General features: G+C 46.2%; 2 protein-coding genes across 4 annotated transcripts in view; both read left to right on the forward strand.

Moving 5' to 3' along the window:
* ptprk (protein tyrosine phosphatase receptor type K) overlaps positions 1 to 19,967 on the forward strand; it is a 779,294-nt gene that overhangs the window by 571,607 nt on the left and 187,720 nt on the right. For all 3 annotated transcript variants that reach the window (XM_070885263.1, XM_070885265.1, XM_070885264.1), the window contains exons 9-10: positions 7,153 to 7,262; positions 14,056 to 14,257. In XM_070885263.1, the coding sequence (XP_070741364.1) occupies positions 7,153 to 7,262; positions 14,056 to 14,257 (312 nt within the window). The remainder of the gene's footprint in view (positions 1 to 7,152; positions 7,263 to 14,055; positions 14,258 to 19,967) is intronic.
* Positions 7,421 to 9,084, forward strand: LOC139266978 (huntingtin-interacting protein K-like). Its single transcript, XM_070884617.1, has 2 exons — positions 7,421 to 7,443; positions 8,790 to 9,084. Exons 1-2 carry the CDS (start codon positions 7,421 to 7,423, stop codon positions 9,082 to 9,084), a joined length of 318 nt encoding a protein of 105 aa, XP_070740718.1.

Genomic DNA, 19,967 nt, shown 5'->3' on the forward strand with positions numbered 1-19,967 from the left:
ATATTCTGATATTTTGGTAAGAAAGACTTGGTGGGTTTTAGACAGAGTGAACTTAAGGGAGCCTGTTTGTTATGTATGTAACCCTAAGCAACCTGTATCATACCGTCACCAGAGGGTCTACTTGTTGGAGTCCCAACGGATCCCAGCATCCCTTTGGAGCACTATATATAAGCAGGCTCCCCCATGCTGTACCAGCACTCTGGAGTTTAAATAAAGGCGCTAAGGTCACACTTACTCATTGTCTACAGTACGCAGTTGCATTATCTTATGATGAGCATAACAATTGGCGACGAGATAACGAACAACCATGCGAAAATGCAAAGAACTGTTGGTATCCTGGAGAAATTCTCAGAAGGGGATGATTGGAAGGCCTTCGTGCAGCGATGCGACCAATACTTCGTGGCCAACGAGCTGGAAGGGAACAAGAATGCTGCTATACGAAGGGCGATCCTCCTTGCTGTCTGTGGGGCAACAACCTATGACCTCATGAAGAATCTTCTAGCTCCAGTGAAACCAACATCCAAATCCTATGAAGAACTGTGTATGCTGATCCGGGAGCACCTAAATCCGAAGGAAAGCATTTTGATGGCAAGGTATCGATTCTACACGTGTCAACGGTCTGAAGGCCAGGAAGTGGCGAGCTATGTCGCCGAACTGAGGCGCCTTGCAGGACATTGCGAATTCGATGGATTCCTTGAGCTTAATGCAAAGAGACCTTTTTGTGCTTGGCACTGACCATGAGGTTATCCTTTGCAAACTATTGACTGTTGAAACACCGAATCTGAGCAAAGCCTTAATGATAGCTCAGGCATTTATGTCCACCAGCGATAACACCAAACAAATTTCGCAGCATAAAGAGGTTTCGGCTAGTACTGTACACAAAGTAACGTTGTTTTCAGGCAGCAATGCATATGGCAGAACGTACACACCGGCAGCTGCACGACCTCTGATGACCCAGAGTCCGCCATCAATCGTTAATGTGAGGCAGTTAATACCTTGTTGGCGCTGCGGAGGTGATCATCGAGCCGTCAATGCCGCTCAAACACTATGCGTGCAAAGGCTGTGGAACAATGGGACACCTCCAGCGAATGTGCAGACAAGCTTCAAACCTTGCAAACCACCACATTGCAGAGGAAGATCAATCCATGGTGGGTCAGGCTGAACTAGAGACTCAAACCGAGGAGGCAGAAGTGTACAGGGTGCACACCTTGACCACGAAATGTCCACCGATCATGTTAAAAGTTGAACTGAATGGAATTCCAGTATCCATGGAACTGGACACGGGTGTGAGTCAGTCTATCATGAGCAAAAAGGCCTTCGACAGGCTGTGGTGCAACAAGGCACACAGGCCCAAGCTTCGCCCCGTTTCATACCAAGCTAAGAACTTACACCAAAGAGCTGATCCCTGTTATTGGCAACGCAGCAGTAAAAGTCTCCTATGATGGAGCATTGCACGAACTCACACTATGGATTGTACCAAGAGGTGGCCCCACACTGTTCAGCAGAAGCTGGCTGGGAAAAATCCGCTGGAACTGGGACGACATGTGAACGCTCTCGTCCGTTGATGATGCCTCGTGTGCCCAGGTTCTGAGCAAGTTCCCGTTGTTGTTTGAGCCAGGCATTGGAAGTTTCTCGGGGGCAAAGGTGCAGATCCACTTGGTTCCCGGTATTCGACCCATTGACCACAAGGCACGGGCGGTGCCATATATGATGCGAGAGAAAGTGGAAATTGAGCTGGACAGGCTGCACCGAGAAGGCATCATCGCGCCGGTGGAGTTCAACGAGTGGGCCAGTCCGATTGTTCCGGTTCTCAAAGGCGACAGCACGGTCAGAATTTGTGGGGACTGTAAAGTAACGATTAACTGTTTTTCGCTGCAGGACCAGTATCCGCTACCCAAGGCAGACAACCTATTTGCGACCCTGGCTGGAGGAAAGACGTTCACCAAGTTGGACCTGACCTCAGCCTACATGATGCAGGAGCTGGAGGAATCCTCGAAAGGACTCACCTGCACAAAGGTCTTTTCATCTATAATAGATGCCCGTTTGGGATTCAATCAGCTGCGGCAATTTTCCAAAGGAACATGGAGAGCCTGCTAAAGTTGGTTCTGCGCACCGTGGTTTTCCAGGACAACATACTGGTCACAGGTCGGGACACCATCGAACATTTGCAGAACCTGGAAGAGGTTCTAAGTCGGCTAGATCACGTGGGACTCGGGTTGAAATGCTCGGTGTGTTTTCCTGGTGCTAGAGGTTGAGTTCTTGGGGAGAAGAATCGCAGCAGACGGCATCAGACCCACCGACGGAGACCATCAAGAACGCGCCGAGACCACAGAATGTGACAGAGCTGCGGTCGTTCCTGGGACTCCTCAACTATTTCGGTAATTTCCTACCCAGGTTAAGCACCTTGCTAGAACCCCTACATGTGCTATTACATAAGGGAGACGACTGGGTACGGGGGAAATCACAAGAGGATGCTTTTGAGAAAGCCAGAAATCTGTTAGGTTCCAACAAACTGCTTGCTCTGTATAACCCATGTGAGCAATTAGTGCTAGCTTGCGATGCGTCTTCATACGGGGTCGGGTGTGTGTTACAACAAACTAACGAATCGGGAACATTGCAACCGATCGCCTATGCATCCAGGAGTGTGTCCAAGGCATGATTGAAAAAGAAGCTCTGGCATGCGTTTACGGGATGCATCTAACTATGTAATCCATCACAGACCAGGCACAGAGAACTGCGCTGATGCTCTCAGTCAGCTATCATTGCCCACCACCGGGGTAGAAATGGCACAACCTGCAGACATGCTCTTGGCGATGAATGCATTCGAAAATGAAAATTCATCCGTTACAGCCCGCCAGATCATAACCTGGACCAGCCAGGATCCTTTACTGTCCTTGGTTAAAAAAAACTGTGTCCTCCATGGGAGCTGGTCCAGCGGAGATGCAGGAAGAGATTCGGCGCAAAGACGAAATGTCCATGCAGGCGGACTGTCTTTTGTGGGATAATCGCGTGGTTTAGCCTAAGAAAGGCAGGGAAACGTTCATATCGACCTACACAGTATCCACCCAGGCATAGTAATGATGAAAGCTATAGCCCCAGATCCCATGTGTGGTGGCCTGGCATCGACTCGGACTTAGTCATGCGTGCGCCAATGCAACACTTGCTCTCAACTGAGCAATGTACCCAGAGAGGCACCGCTAAGTTTGTGGTCATGGCCTTTCAAACGTGGTCTAGGATCCACATTGACTTTGCAGGCCCATTTCTAGGCAAAATATTTTTGGTTATTGTGGATGCTTATTCAAAATGTATTGAATGTGCAATAATGTCTGTAACCATCGAAAGCCTTTGAGCCATTTTTGCCACGCACGTCCTGCCTGATGTCCTTGTCAGCGACAATGGGCCGTGCTTCACCAGTGCTGAATTCAAGGAATTCTTGATCAGCAATAGGATCAAGCACGTCACATCTGCCCCGTTCAAGCCCGCATCCAACGGCCAAGCAGAACGGGTAGTCCAAACAATCAAGCAAAGCTTGAAACGTGTGTCAGAAAGTTCCCTGCAGACCCGCCTTTCCCGAGTCCTGCTCAGCTACCACACCAGACCCCACTCGCTCACCGGGGTTCCACCAGCCGAGCTGCTCATGAAAAGGGCGCTCAAAACAAGGCTCTCTCTTGACTACCCTGATCTTGATGATCACGTCGAGGGTAGGCGGCATCAACAAAGCATGTCCCATGATCACGCAAACATGTCTCGCGATATTGAAGTCAACGACCCTGCATTTGTACTCAACTATGGACATGGTCCCAAATGGCTTGCTGTCACTGTCATAGCCAAAGAAGGGAGTCGGGTGTTTCAGGTCAAACTTGCCAATGGACTAACTTACAGAAAGCATTTGGACTAAACCAAACTGCGATTCACAAACAGCCACGAGCAACCTAAAGAGGACACTCCCAACTTTGACCCTCCAACACACACACAAGTGGCAACCGACATCACGGTTGACCACGAAGCTGAACTCACCATCCCCAGCAGCCTGGCAAGGCCAGCTGCCCAGTGAAGAACCAACCAACTCAGCCACACCTGCATTTGTACTGAGACAATTGACACGGGAGCAAAATTCTCCAGATCGTTTCACTTTGTAAATAAGTGTACTATTAACTTTGGGAGGGAGTGATGTTATGTACGTAACCCTAGACAACCTGTATCATACTGTCATCGGGGGGCCTACCTGTTGGAGTCCCAAGGGATCCCAACATCCCTTTGGAGCACTGTATATAAGCAGGCCTCCCATACTGTACCAGCACTCTGTGGAGTTTAAATAAAGGAGCTAAGGTCACACTTACTCGTTGTCTACAGTACTCAGTTGCATTACCTTATTATGAGCATAACACTGATTACATCCAATTTTACACAGTTAGCTCACCAACATAGTTACAGGTGCAGATTTAGACAGGAATAGGGAACACACCAATGCAACAGTCTCTCAGACATTGGCAAGTCGGTATGCAAGGGCCTGCAAGTGGCAATTTGGCAGGTGTGGTTAATCAAGGTATGGAGGCTGTTAATCAATCTAGCATGCCTTTGTCTTATTTTCAGTAGCACATTCTGTGATTGGGGTGTTTACCAGGAAGTATCCAACATTCTGGTAAGTTAGTCATTCACACATTTTGATATCAAGGATCTGCTATCCCAGCTTCCTTTGAGAAGTGGAGACTCCATCAACATTAGACATCTATCAGTGTGGTGTGTTCATCTATCTCCCTTCTTCCAAACATGTCAGATAACACGGATTCCCATTGGGAAACGCATGGTGTAGGAAGCTGGGGAATAGAAATATTAGGCACCATGTCCAATGGAGGGGGCAGGAACTAAAAAAAAAACATACAATAACCATGCTACTTTACAGCATAGAAGGTGGTCATTCAGCTTATTGTGTTTGTGCCAGTACTTAGAGCAAACTAAAACTAATGTCACTGCCTCACATTCAGTCCATATCCTTGTATGAAGAAAACCTATGTAGAAATGGCAAAGTATACATTATATTATTATAACTTTTCCATATCTCTTGGATACTTACCATTGGCTGGAAACTCTGGATGCTCATTTCAACTGGGTACTCTTTCTGTTAGGCATTGTGCGCACAAGAACAGTGATATTTATATTTGTTCTATGGATATAGGTAATCTTGACAAGGCTGCATTTATTGCCCATCTAAGAACACAAGAGAGTAAGAATTAGGAGCAGGAGTATGCCAAGCGGCCCTTCAAGCCTGCTCCGCCATTCAATAAGATGATGGCTGATCTTCGACCTCACTCTCCTTTCCCACCTGATCACCTTATCTCCTTGATTCCCCTAGAGTTCAAAAATCTATCTATCTCAGCCTAGAATATACTCAATCACTCAGGATTCACAGCCCTTTGGGGTAGAGAATTCCAAAGATTCACAACCCCTTAAGTGAAGAAATTCCTCCTCATGGCCGACCCTTCATTCTGAGACTATGCCCCTCGTTCTAGACTCTCCTGTCAGGGGAAATATCCTCTCAGCATCTATTCTATCAATCCCCCTCTGAAACATATAATACACTATGAGATCACCTCTCATTCTTTTAAATTCCAGAGCTCAAGCTCACCTCATAGGACAACCTTCTCATCCCAGGGATCAAGCTAGTGAACATTCGTTGCACAGCTTCTAAGCTATGTATGTCCTTCCTCAGATAAGGAGACCAATATTGTGCACAGTACTCCAGTTATGGTCTCACCAAAGCCCTGTATAATTGCAGTAAGACTTCCTTACTTTTGTACTCCAACCCTCTTGCAATAAAAGCCAACATGCCATTGCTTGCTAACTTTGTGTTTCCTGTTCGAGGGCACCCAAGTCTCTCTCAACACCAACATTTAATAGTTTCTCACCATTTAAAAAATACTGTTTTTCTATTCCAGCAACCAAATTGAATAACCTCACAATTCCCCACATTATTCTCCCTCTGCCACCTTATTACCCACTCATTAACGTGTTGATATTCCTTTGCAGACTCTTTGTGTCCTCCTCATAGCTTACTTTCCCACCTAGCTTTGTATTAGCAACAAACTTGGATGGATACATTGCACTCAGTCCCTTCATATAAGACGTTAATATGGATTGCAAAACCCTACCAGTTACAGCCTGCCAATGATCATTTATCCCTACTCTGTTTTCTGTCCGATAACCAACCCTCTATCCATGCTGATATATTATCCCCAACCCAATCTCTAGTTGCCTTGAGAAGGTGGTATTGTGGACCTGCTTGAATTGATGATGTCCTCATGGTGATAATGAGGTGAGGTAGGACATTCAGATTTTAACCCAGCGACAATGATGCAACAGCAGCCAATACATGTCCAAATCAGGATGGTGTGTGACTTGGAGGAGATCTTAGAGATGATCGTATGACGCTGTGCTGTCGGCCTACTTAGTGGCAGACGTCACAGGACTGCGAGTTGCTGTTGAAGTAAGCTTGGCGAGTTATTTATTACATCCTCCAGCAACAGTGCACTGCTGGCAGAGATGTAGTTATTGAGTTCAGTGACTAGGGTGCTGATGAAGCAGACTACATTGTCCTGGGTGGTGTTGAACTAATCGAGTTTAGTTGTGCCTGAGTTTTGTCCAGATTAGTTGTGAGTTTGGCATAACACTCCTTACTTCTGCCTTGTAGATAGTGGAGAGACTTTGAAGTGTCAGGAGTTGAGTCATTCATTGCAAAGTACCCAGGTTCTGTCCTGGTTTGTGTTGATATAGTGAGTCCAGCGGTGTAGTGACTGAAGGACTACTTCTGTTATGTTCAGCTGGGTGCCCATGTTCAATTGAAGTGAAATCTTGGTTTTGAGATGCCATTGATATGTTAACATATACAATAGTAAATGTTAATCCACTGACCTCGCAGACAGCTGCCAAATGTTGGGTAATTGCAGCAATGTTAGGAAGTGTATAATCAAATTTTGTGTGTAAGAGTATAACAGAATATTTTGATTTCAATTGAGATTTTTTTAATTAAATGATGTAATGCGACCTAGAGAAGCAGCAACACACAAAATATGTTTTCTTTTTTTTATTGGAATTATTTATTTGTTTACTGTATAAACACAAACTACATAAAGATATTTATTTTTTGACTTGCAGTACCTGGTCCCGTACCAATTGATTCATTAAAAGGAACACCATTTGAGGACAAAATCTTTCTGCACTGGAATGAGCCTGTGGAAGCAAATGGTATCATCACACAATATGAGGTAATATAGATTTGTTAGTGACTCGATGACTAACTGGCTGGAGCCTATCAATTTGGGGTGGGGGTGCAGGAACACCGGCGTAGTTGCAGGCCTGCAGCTCCGTGACTGGCTGCCTGCCTTAGGATTTTCTGGCTTCTATTTGTGCAAAAGCAGCCAGAATGCCTCCAGAATGGCTGCAATGGTAGATTTCACATACTTTCTCAGGCTTCCCTTGCCTTGCCAGCTGACTTCCTCAGGCCCTCTATTATTCTTCAAGTGCTGCAGATAGGAATATCTGGATCTGAATCTAATTTTAATTTTAGAAAAAGTAATGAATCTGTATTGCTTTGACTAATCATTGTAGAATTACTGATGATGAGATATCTTTTTACTAATATCTGAAGGCTAACATTTCATTTACCTGAATTTTTGTAACATTAGTTATCAGAATAAGCATTCTGTGTGATATTAGTTTGTCTGTAAATAACTTGCTTATAGGGGTTAATCTTTTCAAATGTTAACTTAAAGCATAAAAGCCTTCCTATTAAATTTTAACAATCCTAAACTCTTGCTTATTCAGTAAACCATCACATACAAATAGGATTTTTTGTCATCCCACAGGGGCAATGTTCACTTTACACATGTGCTATCATTTTGATTAGGTCTCTATGTGCTCTCTACCCAATTCTGAGTCATTTACTTCTTTTTCTGTAATTGTTAGCAGCATTCTCCCTGTTCACTTACCATAACAGGAAAACGTTTCATTTTCACTGTCAATGGGTATTTTGTTTCCGATTGTTCAATCCAACATCTTAGCAATAGTCTGGGAGCAGTCCTGCAATGACAGTTTTGAGTTTAACTTTTTTGTGAAATGATATTGTTGGTGCCACTTTGAATCGTCTGATACTTGCTTATTCGAACATTTTTCAGTTCATTGTTTCATACTGAGAAACTGGGAAATATATTCACACACGGCCTGCTGTTCACCCAGAGAATGAATCCAAGTAGCGTAATGCAGAGGAGGAAAGAAGCTGTATTCTCAATGTATTTGGGACAAGGTGGCCGCATATCCGCCCCAAACGCTCCCATTAACCCCTAGCTGCCTGCTGACTTCCCATCTGGCTTACCCCTCATTGGGGTGATATTTTGTCCTCAACGTCTGGTGGAGCAGATTGCTCACTCGTTGTAGAATGCACTCGCTTTTCATTCCAGTCATTTCAATGGAATGATAATCAGGTGGACGAGCCGGTCTGCCAGATTACCACTCAGATGGTGAAGATAAAAATGTTACCTCATTGTGGGCCCAAGTTTTCCGCGACACTTAGAACGGTGCACCAAAGCGCGCCTAAATCTTACCGAGGAATTCTCCCCGCTCCTCGGGACGTCTTCGGGCTCGGCGTAGCGCACCACATCCAGTGTGGGGAGCAGAGCCAGGTTCCGGTGCTGAAAACAGTGCCGGGACCCCTGCAATGGAGCACCAGAGTGTGCGCACATGTGCAGCAGCTCCTCGCCCCTGAATCTCTGCAGGTTGTGTGGGAGGGCCTGAAGCACGCCGCCCCAGCCCTGGCTGAATGGGCTCCTGGAGCGGGTGACCGACTATGCGGAGGAGAAAGAGATCCTGAGCTCAGACCTGGAGACGGCAATGTCAGTCATCGGAGACAGGAGATCCCGGGAACAGAAAGCCAAACAAGAAAAGGAGAAGGAGCTGGCAAAAGTGACCATCAAGAAGGAAGATGTCGAACTCATTCAGAACGAGATGGAGATTTCTCAAAGTGCAGCAGAGCGTGGCCTCCGGGAGCATCTGGGAAATGTGGTCGAAGCCTTGATTGCTCTCACTGACTGAGGCCATCGGGTGTTCCTTGGGACTGTCTCGGAGATGTTCGGAGGGGCGGGGGTAGCAAGAAAGCAAAGAGATTGAGGGCAAGACGTAAGTAGGATGAGACCTGGGCAGGCTCGTCTGTTTAACATTGCCCGCTGTTTGGGGGCATGATTGGCGCAGTCTCCGTGAAATGAATGCTTTGCTTGTGCAAGAGTTTTTTGTTGTGCCCCGACGAAGAATCCTGAAGATGGACGCAGCCTTCCAATGGAAAAGATTGAAAGGACTCAGAACTTGAAACAGTAAAATCCAAGCTCACTAAATTTAAAAAAAAGGGATTCCCATGATGTTGCCCGGGTGTGTTTTGTTACTGGGAACAAGATCCTCAGGATACTGAAGTCCAAGGGGCTGGCTCCATACCTTCCTCCTCTCCGGCCCCTCCCCCCTCTCTCTTCTCCCCCCTCCCCCCTCCCCCCCCCTCTCTCCCCCCTCCCCCCCTCTCTCTCCCCCCTCCCCCCCTCTCTCTCCCCCCTCCCCCCCTCTCTCCCCCCTCCCCCCCTCTCTCCCCCCTGCTCCCCCCTCCTCCCCTCCCCTCTCCCCCCTCCCCCCTCCCTCTCCCCCTCCCTCTCCCTCTCCCTCTCCCTCTCTCCTCTCTCCTCTCTCCTCTCTCCTCTCTCCTCTCCCCCCTCCCCCCTCTCTTTCCCCCCCCCTCTCTTTCCCCCCCCCTCCTCTCTTTCTCCCCCCCCCCCTCTCTCTCTCTCCCCCATTTCCCCCCCCCCCCCATCCGCCTTCCCTTCACATAAAGGTAGGACTTCTATTTTTTATTTGTTATTGATTGATTGATTGCTTATTAAGTTGGTCTTGGTGCTTTAGGTGCAGGGTTCCTTCTATTTTTTATTAATTAATTGCATATTACTTTTTGTGTTTTATTTAGTGCTTTGAAAGCCTTGGCGCAGGTCCTCTCAGCTTCTTTGTATTCTTTATTGGTTACTGAATGCTTATTTTTGTGCTTTTTTTAGTACTTGGAGCTTTAAATGTACGGCTTTGTTTCGTGCTTATGCTTTAAATGTACTTGTGCTTCTTTAATGTTTAGTGCTTTGGAAAATCTTCTCACTTCCCTTCCCCCACCCATCTCTGGCTACCTGCGCTGATTTCTTAAATCTCCGCATGGTTTTTCTGAGTGGGCACATACGCTGCCCTAAGTTAGTTTGGAGTAACTTTTCGCTGGCTAAACTAACTTAAATGGCCAAAACAGGCGTAAGTGGCTGGTAACGCGCCCTTTTGGAAAAAAAAACTAAACTAAAAAGAAACTGAACTAACTCACTTAAACTGGAGCAAACTAATTGGGGAGAATTGCGATTTTTAAGATACTCCAACAAAACAAGTTGCTCCAAAAAAATAGGAGCAACTCCTGGGGAAACTTGGGCTCATATGTTTCTAATCTGTTGGTGATTGGGGATACTTATTTTCTAAATGTAATTTTTCTGTAACTTTGGTGTCTCTATGCTACTTACTCCTATGAATGAATAAGGACATGATCCAGGCTGAAGTTTTTGTCTCGTGCAGAGGGGGAGAAATCATCCAATTGTCTTAGTTTTACAGTGTTTCCAAATACTGAAACAAAATGACATAATTCATATTTTTATAACAAATTTCAATTTCATTCAAAGAAAACCAGAGGTGATTCCATTTTAATACAGCTGGATAAAGCTATACAAGTTATATTATTAACCTAGCTCAGTGGGAAAGAAATTTGAATTATACTGGATTTGAGATTTGACTGTCTAAACCAACAGTCATTTCCTGTTTTGGGGTGAAAAACAGAAATTGCTTTAAACTCAGCAGGTTAGGCAGCAGCTGCGGAGAGAATAGACATGTTGACATTTATGTGTGGCCCCAGTTCTGATTAAGGATCCACACCTAACACGTTAACCTAACTGTCCTCTTCACAGATGCTGTCTAACCTGCTGAGTGATTGATCTTCACCATTATACTGATCCTGTCTTCATTTTTAGAGTTCTGTGACATTCAAAGTTGATCCAGAGTACATGGGAAAGTTGAGCATTGACTGTATTTTTGTTGCAATTTAAAATTCTCACACTTTGGATTGGATGGTTCAGCATAATGGGAGTAAATGTGAGGTTATTCACTGGTTGGAAGAATAGAAAAACAGAATATTTTTAAACGGTGAGAAACTATTAAATGTTGATGTTCAGAGAGATTTAGGTGTCTTCGTACAGAAAACACAAAGTTAGCATGCAGGTACAGCAAATAATTAAGAAGGCAAATGCCATGATGGCCTTTATTGCAAGAGGGTGAGAATACAAGAGTAAGGAAGTATTAATACAATTGTATAGGGCTTTGGTGACACCACACCTGGAGTACTGTGCACAGTTTTGGTCTCCTTATCTGAGAAAAGACATACATGCCTTCGAGGCGATGCAGTGAAGGTTCACTAGATTGATTCCTGGGATGAGAGGGTTGTCCTATGAGGAGAGATTGAGTAAATTGGGCCTATACACTCTGGAGTTTAGAAGAATGAGAGGTGATATCATTGAAACACACAAAATTCTGAGGGGGATTGACAAGGTAGATGCTGAGAGGTTGTTTCCCTGGCTGGAGAGTCTAGAACTAGGAGACATAGGGGCCGAAATTGCCCTCCGCTCGGTTTGGGGCAGATAATTCGAATTAAATTGCAAATTACCGCCATTACAGATGGGGCGGGGAAGAGAAGGAAGTTGGGCATTTTTGACTGCGGCGGTGTTGGGGATGGAAGAGATTCAGGAGCGGGGTGGAAGACATCCGTGCCGCGCTGACGTGTAGCAACGTCCCTCCCCTCTCCTTCACTTAAAGGGGAGAGATGCTGCGAGGCCTCCTTGATGTTCACTGAGCCACCAGGGTGGGTTTCGGCCGTGCCAGTAGCCCGGCACACGAGGCCGACAAATAAAACAAAATGGCTGCCGCAGCAGTGCCCCCTCCCCTTTAAGGGCGGATGCGCCTCCCAGCGACTGGCAGCTCCCTGTGGCGTGAAGCTATCTGGTGCACCGACCGACGGCAGCTGCGACCGAGGGCAATTTCCCCCGCATGGCGGAAAAGGGGTCACTGCTGGTTGGCAAGGGGTCGGTACGCTGTTTTTGCTGGTCCCTGACCCGGGGGCAATTCCGGATTGGTCGCACCATCCACCTGTCCCCGGTCAGAAAGGTCTCCCTCCCCATTATCGCCTCTTGGAGGCAGTAACAGGCCTTAAAAAAAAAAAGGGGGGGGCAATTTCAGTCCCACAGTCTCGGGATAAGAGATCAGCCATTTAAGGCTGAGATGAGGAGGAATTTCTTCACAGGTTGTGAATCTTTGGAATTCTCTACCCCAAAGGCTTTAGATGTATATTCAAGGCTGAGATATAGATTTTTGGACTCTAGGGGAATCCAGGGATACGGGGATCAAGTAGGAAAGTGAAGTTGGGGTTGAAGATCAACCATGATCTATTTCAATGATAATCAGGATTGAAGGGCCGTATGGCCTACTCCTGCTCTGATTTCTTATGATCTTATGAATTGCAAGCAAAATTAAACTACATTTCTTACCATATCAACAGGAAATACTGAGGTATGGTTCATAGAAGTTTTTTGTTAGCTGCCTTTGAAATATTCTTTGAATATTTACATTGAAGTATATTGATCATAGAATCATAAAGCACAGAAGAAGGCCATTTGGTCCATCGTGCCTGTGCAGGCTCTTTGCTAGAGCTAATCCCACTTCCCTGCTCTTTCCCCACAGGCCTATACATGTTTCCTTTTTAAGTATTTATCCAATTCTGTTTGGAAAGTTATTATTTAATCTGCTTTCACCACCTTACAGGTGAATTCCAGATCATAGCCACTCATTGAGTAAAAAAAAATTCTCTTCATTTCCCCCCTGGTTCTTTTGCCAATCACCTTAAATCTGTGTTCCTCTGGTTTCCAATCCTCCTGACAGTAGAAATAATTTCTCCCTATCTGCTCTATCAAAACACCTCTATTAATTTTTGAACACCTCTATTAATTCTCCCCTTATCCTTCTCTGAGCTAAGAAGAACAATCCCAGCCTCTGTGGACTCTCTCCACATAACTGAAGGCCCTCAGCACTGGTATAAATCTCCTCTGCACCCTCTGCAAAGCCTTGTTATCCTTCCCAAAGTGTGGTGCCCAGAATTGGACATGATACTCTAGCTGGGGCCTAACCTTATAACATTTTAGCATAACTTCCTTGCTTTTGTACTCAAGCCAAGAATCCCACCTGATTAACAGGAGCCTTATCAACTTGTCCTGCCACCCTCAAAGATTTGTATACATAAACCCCAGGTGTTTCTGTTCCTGCACCCACTTTAAAATTGTACCATTTCATTATATTGCCTTTCCTCATTCATTCTTCTAAAATGCAGTACTTCACACCTCTCCATTAAATTTCATCTGCCTTGTGTCTACCCATTTTACCAGTCTGTCTTTGTCCTCCTGAAGTCTGTTACTATTCTCCTCACCATTTACTACATTTCCGAGTTTTGTATCCTCTGCAAACTTTGAAATTATGGCCCCTATATCCAAGACCAGGTCATTAATATATATCAAAAAGAGCAGTGGTCCTACTACCGACCTCGTGGGCACACCACTGTATACTTTCCTCCAGTCTGAAAAACAACTGTTCACCACTATTCTGATTTCCTCAGCCAATTTCGTACCCACACAACCAGTGTCCTTTTAACCCCATGGGCTTCCATTTTGCTAACAAGTCTATTATGGGTACTTTATCAAACATCTTTTGAAAGTCAATATACACATTAACTATACTACCCTTATCAGCCCTCTCAGTTACTTCATTGAAGAGCTCACTCTTTTCATATGTGACCTTTTAACAAATTAGATCAATTCAAAGATGTTAAAGATCAGTGATAACCTGTTGCCATCTTCCACTTAAGATGTAGCGGGGAGGAAAATGACTTTTTTTTTTCCCTTCATAATTTGACAGGTCAGTTACAGCAGCATCAAGTCCTTTGATCCCGCTGTCCAAGTGGCTGGGCCTGTTCGAACAGTGTCAAAAATGTGGAACAGTACACACCATGTTTTCACACATCTGGATCCTGGGACCACCTACCAGTTCTTTATTAAAGCTAGCACAGTGAAGGGATTTGGTCCAGCTACAGTGGTTAACATAACCACTAATATATCTGGTAAGTGCACAAGATTTTGTAAAAGCTGGAGCAAAAATAAATGCTTGCTGTGAGTTGATTTAGGTATTTTGAAAAAAGCAAAGTTGAAGTAACATCCCAGATAAACACGCACACAACATTTACAGTCTATCGGTTATAATTTTCTTTTTATAGGATTTTTAAAAAATTCAGTGATCCATGGAAATTTTTATGTCCTGAACAAAGTTAGCTATATTAATTACTGAACAACTTCTCTTTAGTCTGCAATGTATTTGTCATTTCTGATACTTTCTAACATTGTATTCTACGTAAATACAGTTGACCTCTGCCATACGCTGTAAAGAGTATTCATGTTTCTTTTCAAAATGGGCCGGTTTACAATTGTTTTTGCCTTGCTTCTTACTATCAAAAAGTACATTAGTCATAGAAACACATCTTGATATATTGTAAGCATTAAATTAGTTTTCATAAGATATTGTAGTATTTTGTAGAGTCGTTTAACATTCAAAACATGCAAAATCAGAATGGAGAAGATAATATAATGAATGAGTTTGTAGTTTGTAAAATGTTCGATTAAGAAAAATCAATGAAGACCAAAGGTTTGCCCTAATCCATGGTAGCACGAAGGTCTGAGGAGTTTTCTCTCTTTTCAAAGAGAAGCATCATGTCCTCAGTGAAGCAGATGTCTCGATCAAAAGAACTGAAGTCTATGGAATGCCCGGTCAATTGCCAAATTACAAATTTTAAACTAAAAAAGCAACTCTTCTTTCTGAATAAATCATTGATTTAATGTCAGTGAATTCAAGGTGAGTTACAGCAATTCAAATTCACAATTTCTGAGTGCTAATTTTTAAAGGATGCCTGGGGCAAAAGAGTATACAACAGTTAAAAATCACTTCCTATTCCTCTGTATTTGCATATTTTCCCTCATAGTCTATGCAGGATTAAAGTGAAAATGTTACTTTTCTATGACTCAAGAATAGAGTTTATAAAATCTGCATTCAAATAACTGGAGTATCTATTGCTCATTTCATTAACATAGTTCTAAATAGTAAGAGAAAGCAGAAGCGAAATTGCCCCACGCCCGGTTTTAGGCGCATAATTTGAATTAAAAAATAATTGGCACCTGGCGAGATGGGCCACTAAATCGCCTGGAATTGGGGTCTTGAAAGAAAAAAAATGCATAGGGCGGTGGGGTGGTCGAGGGACATATCTCTCAGCGCTGTGCTGAGCATATCAGCGCAGCGCTGACGCGCCACAACGTCCCTCCCCTTTTAAAGGGGAAGGCTGCTGCGAACTTTGCAGCCACTTTAGTGGCACTCACTGGACCACCAGGAAGGGTGTCAGCTGGGCCGGCAGGCCAGCACCCAAGAGGTGGTGCTGGGCTGCATGTTGGCGGCGTCGGGCCGACTAAAAAGTTGGCCGACACAACAGATGGTGCTACCACCTCCCCATTTAAGGGCGGCCGGGCGTCCCAGCCACCACAGCTTCTCACCCCGATGTCGGTGGCACTGCCCCACGCCAACGTTGCGTCCCGTGGGGCAATTTCCCCGCAGGGTGACTAGGCTTCTGTCGTGCTGCCAATCGCGGGGCACAGCGCTAAGTCCTTTATGCGAGCCGAGTCCCGGGAGTGGGCCCGCTGCACCTGGACGAAAACCCTTTAGCACCCTGTTTGTGCCTCCCGGAGGTACTAATGGGCTTTTCTCAGGGGGGGCAGTTTCAGCCCCAGCATATTTAAAATGTAGCAAGACATGTCTGGTAGTTTACATTTGGTTATTTGACACTATGTAGCTATAGGTAGAAACAGGGAGGAGATCCTGCTGAAAGTGTATCAGGAGTTGGGTTCTAAATTAAAAAGAAGGATCTCGCGGGTAATAATCTTTGGATTATTGCCCGAGCCACGTGCAAATTGGCATAGAAGCAGACAGGTCAGGAGAACTAACACATAGCTGAAGGGCTGGTCTGGGAAAGATGGGTTCCTTTTCATGGGACACCGGCACCAGTTCTGGGACAGGAAGGAGATGTGTCGACGGTACGGGCTCCAACTGAATCGAGGATGGGACCCGTGTCCTACTGAAAGGGTAATAGGGAGGTGGCAAAGGCTTTAAACTAGTAATATGAGGGGAGGGATCTACAAGAAATGTAACCGGCCTAAATAGAAACAAAATAGGCAAAGAGAACGTAGAAAAGAATAAAGTAAGGGAGGACATTGATGGCAAGAGACTAAATAGAGTTATAGAACAGGAGTCTAAAAAGATGGTTAAACATAAATTGAGAGGAAATCACCTCTGTAGAGCAATGCACACAGTGTCCGTAATAAACAGGGGGGCTGGAGGCAATCATGCATTTTGAGGAACCAGATATAGAAGGGATTACTGAGACATGGCAACAGAAAAATCAGGACTGGGAATTAAACACTGCACGCTGCATCATCATCATAGGTAGTCCCTCGGAATCGAGGAAGACTTGTTTCCACTCCTCAAGTGAGTCCTTTGATGGCTGAACAGTCAATATGAGAGCCACAGATCCTGTCACAGGTGGGACAGACATTCGTCGGGGGAAGGGGGGTGGAGTGGGACTGATTTGCCGCACGCTCCTTCCGCTGCCTGCGCCTGACCTCTTCACGTTCGCGGCTTTGAGATTCGAAGAGCTCAACGCCCTCCCAGATACACTTTCTCCACCTAGGGCGGTCTTTGGCCAGGGACTCCCAGGTGTCAGTGGTGATGTCGCCCTTCACCAGGGAGGCTTTGAGGGTGTCCCTGTAATGTTTCCGCTGCCCACCTTTGGCTTGTTTGCTGTGAAGGAGCTCCACATAGAGCAATTGCTGTGGGAGTCTCGTGTCTGGCATGCAAACTATGTGGCCTGTCCAGCGAAGCTGATCGATTGTGGTCAGTGCTTCAATGTTGGGAATGTTGGCCTGGACGAGGATACTGATGTTGGTGCATCTGTCCTCCCAGGGGATTTGCAGGATCTTGTGGAGACATCGTTGGTGATATATCTCCAGCGACTTGAGGTGTCTTCTGTACGTCGTCCATGCCTTTGATCCATACAAGAGGGCAGGTATTACTACAGCCCTGTAGACCATGAGCTTGGTGGTAGATTTGAGGGCCTGGTCTTCGAACACTCTTTTCCTCAGGTGGCCAAAGGCTGCACTGACACACTGGAGACGATGTTGAATATCTGCATCAACGTCTGCCTTTGTTGATAAAAGGCTCCTGAGGTATGGGAAGTGGTCCACGTTGTCGAGGGTCACGCTGTGAATCTTGATGACTGGGGGTGGGAGCAGTGCTGTGTGGCGAGGACAGGCTGCTGGAGGACCTTTGTCTTATGCATGTTAAGTGTAAGGCCCATGCTTTCATATGCCTCGGTGAATAGATCGACTATATCCTGGAGTTCAGCCTCAGAATGTGCGCAGATGCAGGCGTCGCCAGCGTACTGTAGCTCAACGACAGAGCTTGGGGTGATCTTGGACCTGGCCTGGAGGCGGCGTAGGTTAAACAGCTCCCACTGGTTCTGTAGTTTAGTTCATTCCAGCGGGGAGCTTGTTGACTGTGAGGTGGAGCATGGCGGTGAGGAAGATTGAGAAGAGGGTTGGAGCGATGTCGCAGCCCTGTTTGACCCCAGTCCGGATGTGGATTGGTCTGTAATGGAACTACCAGTAAGGATCACGGCCTGCATGTCATCGTGGAGCAGGCGAAGGAAGTTGACAAACTTTTGGGGGCATCCAAAACGGAGGAGGATGCTCCATAAGCCCTGACGGTTGACCGTGTCAAAGGCCTTTGTAAGATCGAAAAAGGCCATGTATAAGGGCTGGCACTGCTCCCTGTAATTTTCCTGCAACTGTCGCGCTGCAAAGATCATGTCCGTTGTGCCCAATGGGGACGATATCCGCACTGTGATTCCGGGATAAGCTCCTCGGCCACAGGGAGAAGACGGTTGAGGAGAACTCTAGCGGCAACCTTCCCAGTGGCTGATAGCAGGAAGATTCCTCTGTAGTTGCCGCAGTCGGACTTGTCCCCCTTTTTAAAGATGGTCACGATCACTGCATCTCTCCCGGCATGCTCTCCTTCCTCCAAATGAGAGAGATGAGGTCATGTATCCACGCCAACAGTGCCTCTCCGCCATACTTTAGCACCTCAGTAGGAATTCCATCCACACCCGTAGCCTTGTTATTCCTGAGCTGTTTTATGGCTTTGCCTACCTCGTGCAACGTTGGTGTTTCACTGAGGTGGTGGCGGGTCGCATACTGCGGGATGTAGTTCAGTACACTTGAGTCAAAGACAGAGTCTCGATTGAGGAGATTTTCAAAGTGCTCCTTCCAGTGGGCCCTGACAGCCTCAGTGTCCTTGATAAGTGTTTCCCCGTTCTTGGTCAGTAGTGGGATGGGGCCTTGGGAGTTTGGACCTTAGATGGCCTTGACTGCAATGAAGAATCCTCGCATATCGTGGCTGTCAGCCAGTTGTTGTATCTCCTGTGCTTTCTCCATCCACCACCTGTTCTTTAGTTCCCGGGTTTTTTGTTGGACCTCAGCCTTGAGACGTCTGTAACATTGCTTTGCAGCTCCCGAGTTAGGTTGTTGCTTGAGGCTCAGAAATGCTCTGCGCTTACGATGTATTAATTCTTGGATCTCCTGATCATTTTCATCAAACCAGTCCTGATGTTTTCTGGTTGAGTAACCAAGTGTCTCTTCACAGGCACTGGTTATGGAGACCTGGAGGGCAGACCAAGTGTTGTGGGCATTCAGCATCTCAGGGTCATCAAGGCACGCCAGCTGGCTGTATAAGGCTCTCTTAGCTGGGTCTTTAAGTGCCCCGGTATTAGCTTTTTTGCGGCACTGCTTCTGCTGTCCCCTCTGCTTTGGGGCTATGTTTATATTGATGAGGGATCGGATATGGCGATGGTCCCTCCAGCAGTCGTCAGCTCCTGCCATGGCGTGGGTGATGAGCACAGCCTTGCAATCCCTGGCTTGGACAATGACGTAGTCAAGCAGGTGCCAGTGTTTGGAGCGAGGGTGTTGCCACGATGCCTTGTATTTGTCCCTCTGGTGGAACAGGGTGTTGGCGATGAAGAGTTCATGTTCTAGACATTTTGTTAGGAGGAGGGTACCACTGGAGTTGGCTTTCCCTACCCACTCTCTGCCAGTCACGCCTCCTCAGAGGGCTGTGTCTTTGCCGACCCTGGCATTAAAGTCACCTAGCAGGATCAATTTGTAGCCCGTGGAGACGAGGGACAGGGATGTCTCGAGGTTGGAATAAAACCCTCTTTAGCCTCATCCGTTGCATCGAGTGTTGGGGCGTACGCACTGATGACTGTGGCACATCGGTTCCGGGATAGGGTAAGGCGAAGAGTCATTAGGCATTCATTAACCCCGCAGGGAGAGTCTTTGAGGCGGTCGACCAGTTCATTTTTGACGGCGAAGCCGAATCCATGAAGGTGGCGTTCTTCCTCTGGTTTTCCTTTCCAGAAAAAGGTGTAACCTCCACCATGTTCCTTGAGCTGGCCTTCCCCTGCCCGCCGGATCTTGCTTAGGGCGGCAATGTCAAAACGTCTAAGTTCCCGGGCAACTATGGTGGTGCGGCATTTTGGCCTGTTGCTGTTGGAATTGTACATGAGGGTCCTGACGTTCCAGGTCCCGAACTTCATATTGACGAAGTGGAAGATGCCTGTGCGTGGGTTCTTTTAATGTGGGGTGGCCGCTGCACACTGGCAACCACACGGGCTTAGCCGAGCA

The sequence above is a fragment of the Pristiophorus japonicus genome, chromosome 7, assembly GCF_044704955.1.
Source record: "Pristiophorus japonicus isolate sPriJap1 chromosome 7, sPriJap1.hap1, whole genome shotgun sequence".
Classification (NCBI taxonomy): Eukaryota; Metazoa; Chordata; class Chondrichthyes; family Pristiophoridae; genus Pristiophorus; species Pristiophorus japonicus.

Coding starts and splice junctions, on each gene's coding strand:
- LOC139266978 (XM_070884617.1), top strand. CDS start 7,421: ATGCCTCCAGAATGGCTGCAATG. Junction 7,444..8,789: donor CCTCCAGAATGGCTGCAATG/GTAGATTTCACA, acceptor GAGGGCCTGAAG/CACGCCGCCCCAGCCCTGGC.